Source organism: Leucopleurus acutus (assembly GCF_964270905.1).
Source record: "Leucopleurus acutus genome assembly, chromosome: 4".
Lineage (NCBI taxonomy): Eukaryota > Metazoa > Chordata > Mammalia > Artiodactyla > Delphinidae > Leucopleurus > Leucopleurus acutus.
In genome coordinates this window covers 22265717-22285163 of record NC_139146.1, presented here as the reverse complement: position 1 = coordinate 22285163, position 19447 = coordinate 22265717, and the positions used below count along the sequence as shown (strand labels likewise).

At 38.4% G+C, this 19447-nt stretch overlaps 1 protein-coding gene and 1 long non-coding RNA gene across 4 annotated transcripts in view; one reads left to right on the top strand and one right to left on the bottom strand.

Annotated features, from left to right (window-relative positions):
- Nucleotides 1-4415: 4415 nt before the first annotated feature.
- The window catches only part of SYNPO2 (synaptopodin 2), a 169633-nt gene continuing 154601 nt past the window's right edge, over nt 4416-19447 (top strand). For all 3 annotated transcript variants that reach the window (XM_082838466.1, XM_082838465.1, XM_082838467.1), the window contains exon 1: nt 4416-4666. In XM_082838466.1, coding sequence (XP_082694592.1) covers nt 4562-4666 — 105 coding nt within the window. In that variant the 5' untranslated portion in view covers nt 4416-4561. The remainder of the gene's footprint in view (nt 4667-19447) is intronic.
- The window catches only part of LOC309961334, a 66834-nt gene continuing 64497 nt past the window's right edge, over nt 17111-19447 (bottom strand). Inside the window, exon 4 of the long non-coding RNA XR_014326179.1 lies at nt 17111-17214. This is a non-coding gene — a long non-coding RNA (uncharacterized lncRNA). The remainder of the gene's footprint in view (nt 17215-19447) is intronic.

The window sequence follows — 19447 nt, the reverse complement described above, 5'->3', positions numbered from 1 at the left end:
CTGGGGTGGGAAGATCAATTTTACCTACTTAATAGCTACCAATGGGGCTTCCCTGGTGGCACAGTGGTTAAGAATCCGCCTGCCAATGCAAGGGACACGGGTTCAAGCCCTGGTCCAGGAAGATCCCACATGCCGCGGAACAACTAAGCCCGTGCGCCACAACTACTGAGCCTGCGCTCTAGAGCCTGCAAGCCACAACTACTGAAGCCCGTGTGCCTAGAGCCCATGCTCCGCAACAAGAAAAGCCACTGCAATGAGAAGCCCGTGCACCACAACCAAGAGTAGCCCCTGCTCACCACAACTAGAGAAAGCTGGCGCGCAGCAACAAAGACACAATGCAGCCAAAAATTAAAAAAAAAAAAAAAAAGCTACCAATGGGGAAGAGGCAAAATGTGAGGAGGCAACAATTACCTACCTCACATGGTCTCTAAGTCATATAATTCAAAACTTTTGCTCTATTTCAGGTTTTTCCAAGTCAAATGAAGTGGAGAGAAAGAAAACTCTTTGGCTCTCTTTTCTATGCCTTTATTCTGGGAAATCCTATCTATTTTTTCATTGTACCCATATTAATGGATCATCAGTTAAGGGTCAAGAGCTGTATTAGGGGCTTCCCTGGTGGCGCAGTGGTTGAGAGTCTGCCTGCCAATGCAGGGGACACGGGTTCGAGCCCTGGCCTGGGAAGATCCCACATGCCGCGGAGCAACTAGGCCCGTGAGCCACAACTACCGAGCCTGCGCATCTGGAGCCTGTGCTCCGCAACAAGAGAGGCCACGATAGTGAGAGGCCTGCGCACCGCGATGAAGAGTGGTCCCCGCTTGCCGCAACTAGAGAAAGCCCTCGCACAGAAACGAAGATCCAACACAGCCAAAAATATAAATTAATTAATTAAAAAAAAAAAAGAACTGTATTAGACTTGGGGATACAATTCTCAAAAAGTCAGAAATGACCCCTAAACTCACAGGCAAATAATCTAGTGAAGGATTCATTTTAAGAGACCATTAGGATGAGAGGGAAAAATACAGAGTGATGGTAGCACACAGAAGGAGCGCCTCACCTGGACATTGAGTGGGAAGGTTAGGAAAAGCTTCCTGGAGAATATGATAACTAAATCGGAAGCCAGAAGGATGAGCAGGAATTATCAGGTGAACTGTGTGTGGGCGAGGACTAGATAGCTTGGAAGAATGCCTTTGCAGATGGAAAAACAAAGCAAGTTAGAGAAACTAAATGTAGTTCTGTTTGTCTGAATCATAAAATTCAAGGTGAGAGATGAGGTGGGAGAAGTGAGGAGTGGGAGGGAGAAAATGTTATCTATGTAAAGGAGCTTTGACTTTTCTGAGAAACCTTGAAGCCTTTCAACAGAGAGAAAACAAGGTAGATACTGCATTTCAGGCATTTTACACTGGCTATTAGAGGGAAAAGTGAATTGAGGGTAGAAACGAGGCTGGAACAGAGAGATTAGTTAGGAGACTGTTGCAATCCAGCACAGAGATAGAAGTAATCATACCAGTGAAAATGGGATGAAGGGGCAAATTTGCCATCTATTTAGAAGTTGGATCCATAGGTCTTAATAAGTAATTGGAAGCATGAGATGAGCATAAGGAAAAACATAAGGCCTGGAGATAGGATAGCAATAAGAACAGATTTTTTTTTTTTGGTTTAAAATGGCACATTAACATTTCTGCCCCAAAGGGGGAGGCACTTTTCCTTTTTTAAAAAATAAATTATTTTATTTTATTTTTGGCTGCGTTGGGTCTTTGTTGCTGGCACGGGCTTTCTCTAGTTTCGGTGAGCAGGGGCTACTCTTCATTGCAGTGCTAGGGCTTCTCACTGCAGTGGCTTCTCTTGTTTTGGATCACGGGCTCCAGGCGTGCGGGCTCCAGTAGTTGTGGTGCACAGGCCCAGCTGTTCCGTGGCACGTGGGATCCCTCTCAACCAGGGTTCGAACCCATGTCCCCTGCGTTGGCATGTGGATTCCTAACCACTGCGCCACCAGGGAAGCCCTGAACAGATATTTTTAATTCAGACAGCAAAGGTTCAGATCCTGACTCTACACTTAGCATCCAAGCCTGAGTTAATTACCAGCAAAAGGGAGACACTGATAACTACCTAGCATGGCTGCTTTGAGGATAAATATACAAAGAAATATTTTAAAATACTATATGGCAAGTTCCTAACAGAATAAATCTCTAATAAAGTATAGCAATATATCAGTTCCTGTTTCACTGTCTGAAAGAACTGGTTGGATGGAGAAGCTATTCATTGAGTGCAGCAGTCAGGAGCGTGCTGGCTGCAAGTAACAATAAACTAGACCTACAGCAGTTTAAAGAAGGTTATTTTTCTTGCACAATAAGAGAAATGGAGGTGGATAGCTATTGGCATTAATTCAGTCGGAAACTGGAGTCTTTGCTGTTATTCTTGGTTTTACCTCATGGTCACAATATGGCTGCCCCAGTTCTAGTCTCCAGTGTCACATTTACATTTAAGTCAGGGTTGAAGGGAACCATGCATAAGAGAAAGGTAATGGGTTAGTCCATTTTCCTGAGATGGGGAACATAGGAGGAGAAGACAGAAGTTTGGGAAGAAATAATGAACTTGATTTTGAATATATTGAGTTTTAGGTGTCTTGATATATTCACACAGAAAGAGGTATAATGGGCAGTTAGATATACTGGCCTGGAGTTAACGAAAGATGTCTGGGATTGAAGGGGGAAGTTAAATTCTGTGGGGGTGAATGAGAGAACACGTAGAAAGGGTCTACAGTGAGAAAAGGTGAGGTCCAGGACACAGCCCTGGCACAGAACACCAACATTTAATGGATGAGTAGAGGCCAAGAACTGCCAAAGGCAAGAGTGGTTGGACAGGCAGGAGCAGAGCCAAGAGCATGCTGTGTCCTGGAAGCCTAAGAGAGAAAACAATTAAGGAGGACGTGGTCAATAATATTAAGGGCTACACAAAAGCAAGAAGGTCATAAGTGACCTTGCTGAGAGCTTTTCCTTTTGTGGGGACAGAAGCTAGACTGGAGTGGGTGAGAAGTGGAAGGGACAGGAGAAAGCAGAACGAACAAATGTAAAAAGTTCTTTTCTTTTTCTTTTGTTCTCAGAGTTCATATTTTAGGATGTCACTTGTAAAATTCTTTTTTTCAAAGAAAGATTTTTGGTAAAGTCAATTCACCTCTCTGAAGAGAAGAAAACTTGGGATGAGAATCTGGTCTTCATGACCTTCTAAAGGTCTCTTCTGGAGCCACCAGTCTCTGATTACATGGTCTTTCTTACTCCAGTGATGAGGCACAAATAAAATCATAGACACATTTGGGTTCTGGGAGCAGGGCTGTGTAAATGTTCCTTGTATGATGCTTCCTAGTACTGAAACAGGCAGAGTCTGGAAGTCACTGGTCTGGTGCCACATGTAACACAAACTAACTTTCCCAGGCTCTTCTTTATTTAGTGTGTTTTTATGTGGATGAATGTCATGGAAAATAAAAGTATTATGGGAAAATAAAAATGTTCCATTTGTGCAATTTTGGGTAGGTCATATTCAGATTTAAAACGTTAAACTATTTTGGGCCACATATAAAATCAACTTTTATATTGGACCACCCAGACTCAGAACACTAGATGAAAGACTAAAAAGAAGAAACTTGTTGGTGACATCGTATTCAGTTGGCTGACTATTCAGGTTTAAGAAGTTTCCTTCCTGTTGAAGAAGGAAGAAAATGAAACACTTATTTAAATTTAAAATACTCCAAACCAGGCAATAGATGTAGTTATAAGAATGTAGCTTCCAGGGGGAAATAGTCTCTCCCTCTCTCTTTCTATCTGTCTCTCTTCTCCTTCTTCTGAACTATATAAGCACCAGTTCAGAAAAGCACTTTTCAGAGTACAAGGTTTTTGTCTTTTAAAAATAAATGTTTCGCTTTCTTTTATTTCCTGCAGATTAGTTCTGCAGGCTACAGACAGCAAAAGCTAAGAAAAATAATAATTTAACCCACTTAAACTTCTTTTTGTCTGTTTCAATCATCAATATGGTAATTCTCAAAACATTTATTTGAGAGAATCTAATCCTCTAGTAGTTCACTTCTCAGAGCTCATGTTTTAGGATGTCACTTGCGGCTTGGAGATTAAAACCTTCATCTGTCCTCTACTATTTATAGAATTATTCAGTGAAAGTTTTCCTATTATCCTTTCTTTTAAGGGTTGGGTTCTCTCGTTAGAGCTAGAGAACTTTTGTTCCCCTCCCCGCCCCGCATCTTGCCTCAAATGGGGGACATTCTCCTCTGTGTGAGGCTCTTTCCGTTCCTGAAGGTGGGCTGAGCAAAGGAGCGTGACGCAAGAGTGGGCTGTGCGCTTGATGCCTCCAGCGCCTCTGCCGCCTTGTGAAGGATCCCATTAGCAGCGCAAATTCGAAGCGGCGGCCGGGGCAGCAGCGGCTGCTACGGCGGAGGCTCTGCGCGCCCCAGTCCTGCCTCCCTAGCGGGAGCCCGAAGCTCACGGCATAGCCTCAACCGCACCCAGGCTTCGTCTGTCTTTTCAAGCTCTTCATGTTACCCAGCTAAAAGAAGAAAATGGGCACCGGGGATTTTATCTGCATTTCCATGACCGGAGGGGCGCCCTGGGGCTTCAGACTGCAAGGTGGCAAGGAGCAGCAGCAGCCCTTACAAGTTGCTAAGGTAGGACCATCGAGGATGGGTTATCACGGTTCTGGGCTGGGAAGGAAGGAAGGAAAGCAACCTGTTGATGGTTTTTCAAGTTCTGATCCAGTAGTCTCTATATTAGTTTGATTTTGATGCTGACATTGAATCTTTCTAGGGTGTGGGTTTTTTTGTTTTGTTTTTTGTTTTTACCAAAGAAACTTTGGAGAGTAACATATAACACATATGTAATTAATCAGCCATTAATGGGGAAGAAAGCATGCCATATTTTATTAGCTGAACAAAAGCCTACGTAATTAGCTTCTTCTCCGGCATCCAGCAAGACACTTGGGGACGTTTCTTCTAGGCAATATTAGAATCTGCAGTTGTTATTGTTTCATGTCACTTTCCTTGGCTCTGGCTGAGGAGAAGTGCTCAGCTCAGCATAACCGATTGGCTTGGCTTTTTTGGGGCCTCATAAAGTATTGGTAATGACATTTATTATACAGCATTTATGAGAAGCCCAATTTGGGGCAATAATTTTTAAAAAATATGATGAAGATGCCGTAAAATCTATTTGAAAGAATACTCTTTTAAGGAGTTGGCTAATAAATGCAAAAATCCAAGTACTCTGTTCTATCATGTGCATTCGTCTGGTTAGGTGCTCAAAATAAAATTCAAAGACACTGCAAATATATTTTAAGTACTTAGAGGTAACTTTGAAATGCATCTAATAATGATTTAAAATATTTTAGATGTTTGTGTTTCCATTAGATTGCTTTTTTTTCTTAGCTCAATATGCTTACCAGTTTGCTTGAGGGGATCTGACATTGTCTAATTGTGATTCAGCTAAAACAAATGTTTAAATACATGAAAATAAGCAGACTTTCACCTGACTGTAATACTAAATTGAAGTACTATAGGAAAGAACATGTTTGATTAATTTCCTGTTTTATACTTACATTAAAAATGTATCTAGATCCTTATGAAATATATGGACCACTGGCCTTTGTAGTTATTCTTCTTTCCCTTTGGCTTTTTTTTTTTTTTTCCCTTAATGTTCACTGTGAAGAAAGGAGTTTCTTTGAAATTTTCTGCGCCCAGGCTTCCATAGGAAAATCCTTTCATAATGCGATGGTGGAATCCTGCCACCTAGTGAAAATTTCAAACATCAGGAATGAAGCATGAAACGGGAGAAAGCAGAAATTTTTAGAACTGAAAAGTTCCTCAGAGATTCCCACTTCAACCCGCTAATTTTAGATGAGGAAAGAACCCTGAGAGGTTAAGTAACTTGCCTCCGGTCTTTGGTCTTCGGCTTGGAACTGGCAGAGTGATTAAAGGGTACGGAAATGTGGTTGGTTTCACTGTGTTTCTTTAGGAGTGAATGGCAGCCAACATCAGACAAAATATTAATGTCTAATTCAGCGTATACAGAATTCATGAGACTGAAGTGGATTTGTCCCGGGTCTAGAATAGCCTTCGGCTGGCTCCTGTTACTGAGATTTGGGTCCTAATTCCAGCTCTGATCTAACTTGCAGCCGGGCCTGAGACAGATCACCCTTCCTGATTCATCTGATGTGTGTGTCTTTGTGTGTGTGTGTGCAGAGGGAGAGAGAGACAAAGATTTTGAGTGGGGTGGGAAAAGGAGAGAAGTACGGTGGAAACTGGACTCTACCATTAGTGAGGTTCTATGTTGCTCGAGTTTTCTACAGCCCTATTAGTGTACAGTTTTAGAATCATTTGCCTACCAGTTAAAATGTGGGGACAGGAGTGGCTAGAAGCTGTGATTCCTGGTGGCTCTTTCATAGCCAGACCTACAGAATAGAATGGGTTCCCCCAACTTCTTGATGTGCTTATTTCAAAGTGGAACCACTGTGTGATTTTTTGAAGAACTGAAGCAAATTGCTAGTGAAGGGTGTTTTGGAGGTGCTCCTCTGCTGATAGCATCTCTATTACCAGGATTCAAAGAGGCTATTAGTCTGTATGAGGATCAAGAAATTTAGTCCTGCTCTCCCACCATCTCTCCTAAAATACCCAGGAAATATATTTTTGGTTTTAAAAAGATCATTATATTAAAGCATTGGGATGTTTGCTTTAATTTTTTAGTTTGTGTTGCTATAAAGTTACTGATTTTAAAATATTATGAAAGCACCTGGATGTTTGCCTTAATTATAGTGTGTGTGTGTGTGTGTGTGTGAGAGTGTGTGTGTGTGTGTGTGTGTGTGTGTGTGTGTGTAAAAGAGAGAGAGGGATAGAGAGAGAGAGAGAGACAATAATCTATAGTTTTTTGCCACATGTAAAAGTGACCAGAGAGCCTTCTGAAGAAGGTATAATTTCTAAATTTCTTTGGCAATGCCCACTTTTCTTGGTCTGGTTTTATACTTAATTAAAACTTATTATATTTAATTTCTTATTACTAGCATTATTTGTTCCCAAAAACCCTTGGAACAAAGTGCTTGTCAATTTCTACGTTATCAAGGCCACGGCCTCACTGGAATCACTGTTTTTCACTCAAAACATTAAGTCAACTCAATTCTACTAAAGGTCTCTCATAGAGATCAAGGTGAAGTGTAGGTTGCTTGGCATAGATTTTCTTCTTTTCCAAGGACTGGTTAAAACTTATTAGAGCCAAGTTACCTCCAAGTAGGAGGATGAAGAGAAAAGAGACAGAAAGGCTGAGTAGGGGATGGTTGCTGGCAAACAAAATGCTCACAGTTTTGAAGAACATGCAAAAGAATAGTTTGGAAACTGAAGAGATTATTTTCAAAAAAAAGAAATTTTCACACAGTGCCTAAATCATGCCCCTTAAAATGGGTGTGCTACAAAGCTGCTCTTTAGATAACAACAAATTTTTGGCTCGTTGTAAATATCTAGTGTTTAGATTTTCAATAATTCTATATAGAATGAAAATCTAGCAAGCTGAAATAGCAAAAGAAAAACTAGTCTAATATTTTTAGAAAAAGAAAAAAAAGTAATTCTAATATTATTAAGAATGATCAGAATTTAATAGCTTTATAATTCCCAGTAAATATCCTTCTAGTGACATGTTTAGTCATTTTTTAAAGATATTCAAATGTTTTTAGTATTTGGCTCGCTGGCTGAACTGTAGGTGAACCCCAACTTTTAATGATCACTAACAGAAATATTAATAATAAAAATTTTCATTGACGCTCAAGGCCATAAAATTCTGCTTTGTTTTCAAGATAAATTGAATTTCTAAAAGGCCCTAAATAATCAATAACATTGTCCTAGTTTTTAAATGTTTATATATCTTTTAGTTTCTGTTCTAAATATATGTGGTGAGAAGCAAACATTTCTAATACAGAGTCATAAAACAGTACTCTTGCAAGGTATATTTCCAAGACATCATCCACAGAAACAAATTTATTCAGACATAATTACAACATAAAACCCCATTGTGTCTGTGCAGATGTCCTTATGAAAAGTATGTTAGCACTTTTATTTTACAAAACTCTCTTATTTGGAACATCTACTTACATGGCTATATCCCTGGACATACTCTTGGAAAATCACTTTGGAAAATCTCCACATAAAGAAATGGGGAGAAATTTTTGTTTTGCAAACAAATCTTATGAATGATTCAGAAATAACTCACATTTTGAGAATCATGAACAAAAAATGTTTAGACTGTTTATTCTTTACATGTTTTAATGGTTAGAAATGGGGAACTTCCCTGGTGGTGCAGTGGTTAAGAATCCGCCTGCAAATGCAGGGTACACGGGTTCGAGCCCTGGTCCGGGAAGATCCCACATACCGCGGAGTAACTAAGCCCGTCGCGCCACAACTACTGAGCCTGCGCTCTAGAGCCCGTGAGCCACAACTACTTTAGCCCGCGTTCCTAGAGCCCGTGCTCGGCAACAAGATAAGCCACCACAATGAGAAGTCCAGGCACTGCAGCGAAGAGTAGCCCCCCAGCCACAACTAGAGAAAGCCCGCACACAGCAACGAAGACTGAATGCAGCCAAAAATAAATAAATAAATTTATTTAAAATAAAGAAATGGAAGCTTTCTTCAAAAGTATAGACCACTATGGTACTTATTAAAATGAATTTTAATCCAGTTTCAAATAACTTTATTAAAATTTAGATGACAAATTACAATCATCCATTTTATGAGGCAAGGTGGATTTAATGATTCTCATCTATTATTGTATATCCTCTCTTCAAACGTTTGAATAAAAGTATTTAGGCAAAGCACATTCAAATACATAATTCATATCCCTTAGTGACATCAGTGAGGTATCTAAAATGTTTCAGATAGAATAATTCAAGAAACATAGCTATTTCTAAAGGGAAAAATAGGAAAGATTTTGATGTTTAAATATGTATATTTCAGGATAAATGCTCCTTACTACAAATGGAAACCTAGGAACATCTTTATTAGTAAATATGACTGATCACTTAATATTTATTGATTTTTTTGAGCACTTTTTAGAAATTCTAAAAATAGCTATGCTTGTAGAAATCCGTGCACACTAGCTAAATCTATTAAGCAGATGTTACATAAAATTTTTATTTTAGAATTGCATGTTTTAAGACAGATCACTTGTTGAAGGACAATGAGATAAAATAATGACTATGACTATGCATGAACCTTGCCATTATCTAGACATAGTCCATATGTAGCTCGCATTTATCAGGCCCTTGTCATATGCCAGGAAATGTTCCAGGTGCATCCCTGGTAGGATGTCTTCCTTGTCAGTGCAGTTGCTGGCCTGCCTAGTGCCTATGTGAACAGTGGGATGGGGGTAGGGAGAGGAAGGTGGGGGGAATAAAACTGGAGAAAGATGCAGGAGGGAAAAGGAGAGAGAAAAAGAGAAACAGAGAGAGAATGAATAGGAACCTGTCCATTTAGTAAGGCAAGGATTCTTGCATTTCCCATGGATGAACGAATATCACAGAAAGTCATTGGCAGGACTTGAGCCATCTTGCTTGGCCTACCCAGAAAGGCCAAGCTCTTAGCCAGGGGCTGGCAGGAACAAGCTGGCATTGGGGGCTTGGAAGGGCTAGAGAAGTGCTGGACAGGAGCCCTATTTCCTGTGTTAGGGAACTATGCAGGGCAAAGCCCTCCAGGGCTCCTAGAAGGAACCACACAAGTGTCCCCGCATTTGGACACCAGCTGCAGAGAGGACAGTGATAGCCACTCGACATTAACCAGAGAAGCACAAAAACCAAGAAAGAGAGAAATGCCACCTCATTCAGTTATGAATAAATAGATCTACCTTCCCCCTCCTTCTCCAGCCTTCCTTCCTGCCTTCAACCTGGGAGGAGTGGATGGGAGGCTGGTAAAGAGCAGACAGCACTTTCCTCCTCTTGCCAAGCCCTGGAGCCACAAGCCACCCACCGTGCTTAGGGAGAGAGATTAGAGTTAGGTGTTAGATCAAGCTGTAATCGGACTAGACCGTTTTAATAACCAAAAGCCACCAGAAATGCATGGGATCTGACCAAAGTATTATTAAAGGAGGGATTTGGTTTTATAATAGTAGTCAAAAGCAGTTACTGGAAGAAATAAAATAGTTTCACATTTATAACAGAATGATAGGCACTCCTCAAAAACATCAGTTCCATCATACAGGTTCATATTATCAATCACACATACTTGATGTGTGTTAGATTGAAAACTTATCACCAACTCATATGACTTCCATTGATCATGTTGAAGCTATTGTTTCCAGGTAGAATGCATGAAAATCTGACTTTGAGCTTAATGAAATGTAAACTACTTCTTTTTCCTTTTCTTCTTCTTTTGTTGAATGTGAATCAGTACTTTATAACCTGGGATGCATTTCGTTATTAGGCAGATGCATACCTTTGGTTAAGTCTAAAGAGGTGTTTCTTGAACACCTATTTCTTGAACACCTATTAGAGGCCAGAACTCTCAAGTTAGAAGTTCTCTGAACTTTTATTGGGTATTAAACTTTTATTGGGTATAAAGGTGATTGGTTTTTTTTTTCAATAAATTCATACCGCAAATTCCAAAAGTCAGTATGTAATATCATTGGGACATACACATTATACCTAACTGGATAATATTTGCGTATTTTTCATGGTAATGGTTTTAAAAGACAGGTCAGCTTCCAAAATAATTTAGCTCCCTCTGTTAGTTAATGTATTCAGGAATATAAGCTAATTTATATATTTAGCTACAAATACTTCATTTATTTATCCTACAATCATCTTAGTGTGTTAACATATATTATCTCCTTTGATACTGGTGGGGTAGACAAAGTTTTATTATTCTCAGTTTATAGATGAAAAAAAACTGATTCTGAAAAAAATTATTTGAAAAAAATCTTATATAAAACAGCCTTAAGTCAAATATAATTCTTTCCCTCTAGCAGGGGCATCATATCACTCTCTGCATCATCCTGGATAAGAGAACAGGATATCATTTAGTAATGCTGAACATTGCAGTGACTTCGATACAGAATTGTATCAGAATGTCACCAATCTAAGATTTGATCTTTAAAAGCATTTGTAATGATTTCTTCTTTTAATGGGCCTGAGGGCCCATTAGGGGTTTTTATAATCTTCCTGTAAGGATTACAGGAAACGCATCTCTGAGCTAACGTGCAATGAGAGACAAGACTGGAAAGGGAACTGGTTTACTTGTAAATAAACCTGAAAAATATATGGACTCCAAAACGTTTATTGTGTCTGTTCTAACAGATTCATGATGAAACCAAATGCCATGAGCTTTTTGTAAAAGGAAATGGAGAATTCCTGCATCAGCTTCATTAAATAATCTGAAAGAGTAAACAACTTCATGAAGTTAAAAGCTCATCTGAGAAACAGATATAACATTTGCTCTTTGGGGAATATTTCATTGTTTGACCAACCTCAGTGAGAACATATTTACAGTATTGAATTATCTTAGGCACTTAATTTTTCTGAATTATTTACCATTCTTTTCTTATTATTAAAAAGCAGAAATGGCCACATTCTCAACAAACTGTTATCTTCAAAGTCTTTGTGAAATCCATTGGCATGTGGCAGATCATCAGCGATAGTAGATATAGTTTTGTGCTATGACGGTCTGGATGTAGTTTTCCTTAACTTGTGTATAAATCTGGTGTGTTTCAGATAAAGTACTAAAAAATGTGGTGGATTTACTCTTTGAAACATTATAAATGAAAGATTGTGTCACTTGATTATGTAACAAATAGTTTTCCTATCCATTGGTTTTTGGTTTTTTATAATCTTACTCACCCAAGACTAGCTTTTCCACTTTTCTTTGGAAGCAGTGTGGGTACTGCACTGATAAAACAATGTAGTGGATGACTTTTCCTGAACAGAACTATATGTTTGTGTTCTATCTGATCCTACTTAGGCAATACTCCTTCCTTTATCAAAACTTACCTGGCTTGAATTTCACCGTTTTAGGACACAGATTATTTTTTCCAGAAAAAATCTATAATAATGTTCAGAGTATCATTTTCCTCCCAACATCTTATTGCCTTCTGGAGATAATTTTAAGAAACTCATATTAATGTTTACTGGGTGCTAGACAATTCTTTGATCACCTTTTAAATATAATGGAGAACCCTGTGAGGTTACCCCCATTTAAGATCCCCATTACAGAGGCAGAAAGTGGTTAAGTGACTTCCTTGGGTCACACAGGTAGGTAGGGGCAGAACTGGGGTTCACCCAGTTTGACTCTGGGGTTTGTCTTCTAAGCTCCTACACACATTTTGGGGTTTAGTGTAGTTTGAACAGCCAGTTAAGAAGGGAAGAAAGACCTCAACAGACCATGGTGGAAAGATTTTTGTAGTCCCATAAACTACACCTACTTCTTCTGTTCTGACTTTAAGTATATTTTCACTAATTTAAATTAGTGTCAGATCACTATTTGAAACTTTTGTTTCTGGAACAAATAATTTAGGAAATGAAATAGAAACAGACTAGAAACTTTCATAATTCTGTCTTCTGAAGGATAGATTTAAAAATTTTTTTCTAATCACATTTCCCATGTCTTCTTAACAAATATGACATGCTACTTTATTATTATTATTATTTGTTTTTGTCTTTGGCTGTGTCTGCAGATTACGGGATCTTAGTTCCCTGACCAGGGATTGAACCCAGGCCACGGTAGTGAAAGTGCCAAGTCCCAACCACTGGACCACCAGGGAATTCCATGCTACTTTATTTTTTACTTATTTATTTTGAATTTTATGTATTTTTTTATACAGCAGGTGCTTATTAGTTATCCATTTTATATATATTAGTGTATATATGCATGCTACTTTATTTTTGAAGCAAATATTTTCTAGCAGTAGGACCATGTTTGAGAATTTTACCATGTAGCTTAAGACACATTAAAGGGGTATGAAACCAACGCACTGAGGTGGAAACTGGCGGTACTGAATTTACCTTCTCAGTAGCTCACTCACTTCCTGCTCGGTGTGTCTACTCCCACTCCTTCAGCTCAGGCCTTCACTAGCTGTCTCTTCGATAACTACCTTGGCCGTTTAACTGTCTCCCTGCTTTGGGTTTCACATTCCTCAGGTTCATGATACAGAGAGCTGCCAGAGAGATTGTTCTAAATCACCTGTTATACCACTTCTAAAAATACTTCAAAGTCTCCCCATCATATCATCAAAATAGCCATAACATTAAAAAAAATCTCTGTACAATTAAGTGCTTTATGTATTATATCATTCACAGTAGGCTTAACTATCCTTTTTTTCACAGATGGGAAAACTGAGCCTTAGAGAAGTTAGGTGAATAACTAAGGTTGTAGAGCAGGTCCAGGCAGGCCTAGGACAGAGGCCAGTTGGACACCAAAGTGCATGCTCTGAACGACCCCCTGCACTCCCGATATCACTGCAACATGCTTTATAGATTCCAGTATATATTAAATATGAGTTTTTATTCAATTAACCATATTGATGACATCCTGCAGCACTTTTGCACTTTTGTCTTCCATTTATTTTGCTTCTCTCTTCAACGTAACTTTCCTACAAATAATGTACTGAATGAATTTTATGTGAGGCACTTCACAACCTACACTAGAATCTTTTCTTTGTTAATCCCTGTTAAGGCGGCTACTTCATCAGTGGTTTTATTTACATTTTTCCCATGAAACATTGATTTTTTTTTTAAATTAAAGAATTCGTTTATTTTGAGAACTTATCTCCAGTATTTTTCTGTATCGGCTCTCCAAAGGAGTAGTTCTTCATCTATTTCAGTGTTGAAATAGAATCAAGAAAATACTGTAGGCTGGGATATACCAGAAACATATGTTCTTTTATTTAACTTTACAGCAAAACTCCTCCAACATGTAGGTTGGTCTAATATTATTTCTACCAATTTCCTGGTTTTTCTTTACATCTTCAACAATATTTGCTGATAAAAAATATATCTCGGTTTGTTGCCATATTGTATTATTTTAACCATTTTAAAATGCATCCATGAGACGCTTTCTAAACATTATCATTTGGTTTAATTCTGTAATGTTTTAAATCGAGGATTGCCTGACTTCAACCACTGTTAAAAAAAAAAACAAATCTGGCAGTTTTTCATGCTCTGGATGCTTGGTTATGAAATATCTTAGTCCTGACTACTTCATACTAACACTAGCTGATATCATAGAGCACAATAAGGCAAAGTTCCTCTCTGACAACAGTGGATATAAATCCGTATTCCAAATAGTGTTCTTGGTAATTTTGAATATTTTACCAACCTGTCACATATGATTAAACAGTAATGGTGTTTAATCTTGCTACATGGCTGATGAAGAGTTTCTGAAGGAATATATATCTTTTTCTCTTGTGCCTGAAATGTAGATGTTATCTTTAATCAATAGCTGCCTTTCAGGAATATTTTAAACTTGTGTCATTTTGTGAGGGTTAAAACTAGATAATAACATGGAAATTCATTTAATCAAGCACCGTAAAACATAATATGTTGCAAGACAATGAACATATGAGGAAGCCTCTTTCCCCTCTGCCGTGTTAGGAGCCCCTGTCCCCTGTTCGGTGGCGTCACCTCAAGTACTATATGAAACTCATAACTATCTGGACCAGACTGGACCAGGGTACTGGTGTCAATCCATATATGAAAGTAGATTAAACGTTAGTTAGAGCTCCTTCTCATTTTTTAGTTGAAAATAAAAGTCCATGGGAGTTCCAGTTGGCTTGGCAGACAGTGGGGGAAGTCTTCCAGGCATAGGGCACTACAAGTACAGGAGCCCTGGGACAGAAGCATGCTTGGCACATTCAAGGAACTGTGAAGACGCCAGTGTAGCTGGCACACATTTCCATGAGAAATTGCTATAAGAAGTCCAGTCTTTCACAGTGATAAATATGAAAACCTCTCTCCTGGGAACCCTGACCATGCCGTTATGTTCCCATCATTAGATGATTAACATACTGGTCCTAGAGAATGACTTTGAGCTGTTTGCTTCATAGTTCCTCTTCATCCCTTTCAGTTTTTCATAATGTAACAGCCTACTGGCCGGTCTTTAGAACACTTTATTTAAATGAATTATTACTACCGCTTCTTATGTAGATGTTTGGTTAAAAATTCTATTAACCTTTCATCTTCCTCTGACATTGATTCTCCCAGTGAGAGAAGAAGAATTTAAAGAGTGTCAAATAGAATTTGATACATAGATCCTGTTTATTTTGACTTCAGTGTCAGACCTAGAGCAAAGAATTTTATTATATTTTCTAGTTTGTCTTAATTTCATTTCTCCTTCAAAAAAGAGATGATCTTATTTAGATATTATTTGGAAACTGACCCATTGAAAGGATACGAGCATTTTAATGCTGGCTACCACTTACCGTGTAGGTTTAAACACATTTTTCTGAGCCTCAGTTTCCTTATCTGTAAAATAGCATACTATGTAATGGAATTGCTGTTTTTATAGATAAAAAAAAGTCACCAGTTTTACAGGTGAGGAATCTGAGATCCAAGGAATCAGTTAATAATATGTCTTGTGATACTTTTAAAAGATTGTATATTAAGATAATAGTTGACACAGAGTAATCATGCAGTAAAGGAGTCTGTCATTATTATTTTAATTAGAGGAGGAAGTAACTGTCTTCTACACAAATTTATTTTCTTCAGAAATTAAGAAAAGTGGTAATCCGATCTCTTGTACTCCAGATATCAAATGAAAGTTAAGAGCACAAAAGCTAAATAAACTATTTGTGATGATTCTTTTACCCAGGGCAATTTTTCATTGTTGATAAAATGCAACATTTCACAAAATGTTTGTAAGTATCAATTACAAATCAAGATTTCTTTGTTATGCAGTTTAATCAGCTTGAGGCAGTAAACCCTTAAGTTATACATTTTACAAGGCCAAATAAAATGATTGTCCCGCTTAAAAATAGTACAGATTTTTTTTTATTGGAGTATAGTTGATTTACAGTATTGTGTTGATTTCTACTGAGTACAGATTTTTAAAAGGAAAATACCTCAAGCCATGAAGAATTATTTGCCTATATTTATGTTGAGCTCTGTTTAGAGCAAGTAAACTCTGACTCTTTAAATCATATTAGTCTCTGGGCTTCAGTTCTCTCATTTATAAAATGGGGATAGTGTTAGCACCTAGCTCCAAGGATTGTTCTCAGGGTTAGAAATTGAGCATGCAAATTACTTAACACACAGGAAACATTCAAGGGTTTTTAAAAATTACTGCTATCACATTTGTGGTTATTCTAATTTTATTTAACCAACCTTTATAAAATTGAAGGGTTATCTGCTGTCTTCCTTGCAATGCCTTTTGAGATCCGGATCTCAGTATCATAAGAAGGGCTTCTGCAGTCCTCAGGATCTCTCCCTGTGAGATGGCATGTAATGGTTTCAGAATGTGGCCTTATGTTCACTCAGTAAGCCATCGCCCTTTCATTGGAAACAGCATATGGAAATCATCACAAAGAGAAGGAATCATTTCAAGTGCTTTGAAAATATAAAAGAAAAATAAATTGTCCCTGGTAAGTAAATATAGGATGCTGATCTCTGAATAGTCAGGAAAACTCTGTGCCAGGGCCTTTGGGGAAGGCTAATGAGCATTTCAGTCCCTCCCCCCAACCCCCCACTCTTGTCTTCTAAATTAGAAGTTGTTACTATATAAGGCTGCTTTTTCTAAGTAAATGATAGTAGTTAAACTCTGTGTATTTTTAGCTTTTCAAACAGTGGAAAGTTATTTTCATCAGTCAAGATCAAGCTAAAATGAAAAAGTTTGTGAAAGGCTTAGGCCTTGGGAGTCAGGTACTACCGTAGCAGTCACCTTTATTTTTATTTCTTTCATGAAAAACATAACATTTTCCATTGGATGGTGCTCAGCATGACGGATATTAGATTGAATTGTGTAAATATTACATTACATGTATGGCCTGCTGCAGGGAGTCAAAACGCAGTGACCCATTTTCAGGTCTCCAATCTTTTGGCCGCCTGCCTGCCAGATGGGGAAATGTTGATCAGAACAATTTCATCCTGAGGCAGAGCTGCAATCTGGGAGAGAAAGCTCATCGCTGTCTGCTTCTTCTGTGCCAAAATGACCATGTAGCTTCGTATTGAGTGAGTTACCAAGGGTTTCCTTCAGCTGCAGGCGCAGGACTGAGAGTAGACACAAATTCAATTAAGGATCCCATTATGATGTCTTCCATTCTGTTTTTTATTACCCTCAACTTCTCTTACCCTCTGTTTCTTTTTCTTATTTGAGAAGGAAAATTCCTTCTTCTCTGTCTTCACTGCCCCCATTCTCTTAATTCTCATTCTTTATCTATAAAGAATCTCTATTCTTTTTATGCCTCTCTTTCCCCCTATAGCTTCCTAAGCAAGACACCTAATCTGTTGTTGCCTTATCTGCAGAAGAAAAAAGGAATGATATCATGCGCATGTGTGTGTGTGTGTGTGTGTGTGTGTGTGAGAGAGAGAGAGAGAGAGAAAGTTCTGCATACATCTCTCTTTCTTAATTGATTTTCATGGAAAGATAAAAACATGCTGGATTTTTTGATTCAGAGCTGAGATGAACAAGTATGGAGAATTACTTTCCAGGAGTGTGTTTCCACAGTCCAGGCCTTCTCTCATAGCAACTCCTTTTCAAGGTTTTTAAGGCCCTTTGCCTCCTATCACTGTCTCTGGTCTGAGCAGCTTGCTTCTTCCGGGGAGGCTGTTCTCATTTTCTCCTGAACTTGACATGTTAATTCTTCTCCCAGGTCTCTATGACTTTGCCCATGATCTTTTCTGCAATGGAATGTTTATATTTATTCCTCCCAGGCACATAGTAGGTATGCAATGAAGACTATTATTTTTTAATTGACTGATTAATAATGATTCTCCTTTTTAATTTAGTAAGGGATAAAATTGCATTCAGTTGAAAGCAAGTACACATTGTTTGAAGAAGTTCATAAATTTTATCAGAAGCTTGAAGGATAAATGTTTTGAATGATAAGAATAAATGAGTGGTTCAGAATCTGTATCAAAGGCAAGTAGGAGCCAGAACATGATTCTGCCACAGGATTAAAGAAGAGGGTAAAGGGCAGGGAGAAGGGGACTGGGATGGCACAGCACGAAACAAGGGCATCCTTCCTTTAGAAGTACTCAGACTGTGGTCAAACCACAGCTCTTACTCAGGCCCCAGGCTCCTGGAGCTAGGGTAGCAAAGAGTGACTTCAGACCACAGTATGCCTTCCTATTTTGTACTTAGCAAACAAATATTGTTTTGATAGAGCTAAAGGCTATGATAAAGAAGCTTGTTTCTCATTGGTATTTCTAGTTTAAAAATTTGCATTTTCCACACTTATATTATCACCTTACTCTTTGAAAGCAGGAGCCTAGCTCTTGGCATCTTCTAAAACAGTGCTCTTCAAGGTGAATGACATACACTTATGTGTAACTAGGTACTTAAGCCATATTCTTATTAAAAGGTTGTTGAATAAATGAATGAGTAAATGTATATCTTTTATTCTTTTGTGTGAGAATGGCAACTACTGAAAAGCTTGATTATGCTGAAGCTTTATCTGATGCTTTTTTAATGAGCAATTTGTTTAAAGGGTAATTAGAAGAGTGATATATATGCTTTATATGTGTGTGTGTTCCTATTTTTATTAGATATTATGTAGTTACCACAATTCAAGAGGTTCAGTGAAAAGACCATTGATTGGACTGGAAATCAGGAGGCGTGAATTTTAGGCATTGGTCTAACTTGACTTTACTCTGTGACCTTAACTAAAATTGTCTGACTCAATTTCTCTATTTATAAAAGGAAAGATTTAGAATATGTAATTTTAAGGTTCCTTTTAGCTAGGGTCTATTTTAAATCAAGAAGATAAAAGATGAGGGACTTCCCTGGTGGCGCAATGGTTAAGAATCTGCCTGCCAACGCAGGCAGCACACGTCCGATCCCTGGTCCAGGAAGATCCCACATGCTGTGGAGCAGCTAAGTCCATGTGCCACAACTACTGAGCCTGTGCTCTAGAGCCCACGAGCCACAACTACTGAAGCCTGCACGCCTAGAGCCCGTGCTCCGCGACAAGAGAAGCCATCGCAATGAGAAGCCTGTTCACTGCAATGAAGAGTAGCCCCCACTCTCTGCAACTAGAGAAAGCCTGCATGCAGCAACGAAGACCCAACGCAGCCAGAAATAAATAAATAAATAAATAAATATATTTTTTTAAAAAGGTAAAAGATGAAAGAAAACACCCATGAATGGTCATATTTTCTCTGTTAACTTGAAAAATAAAGCAGTATTTTCTGGAAGGGCATTTCTTTATACAGCATTTTTATCGGACTTTAATTCTCATTTCTCCAAACCATAATTTGCAGGACGTATATGTAATAAATAAAT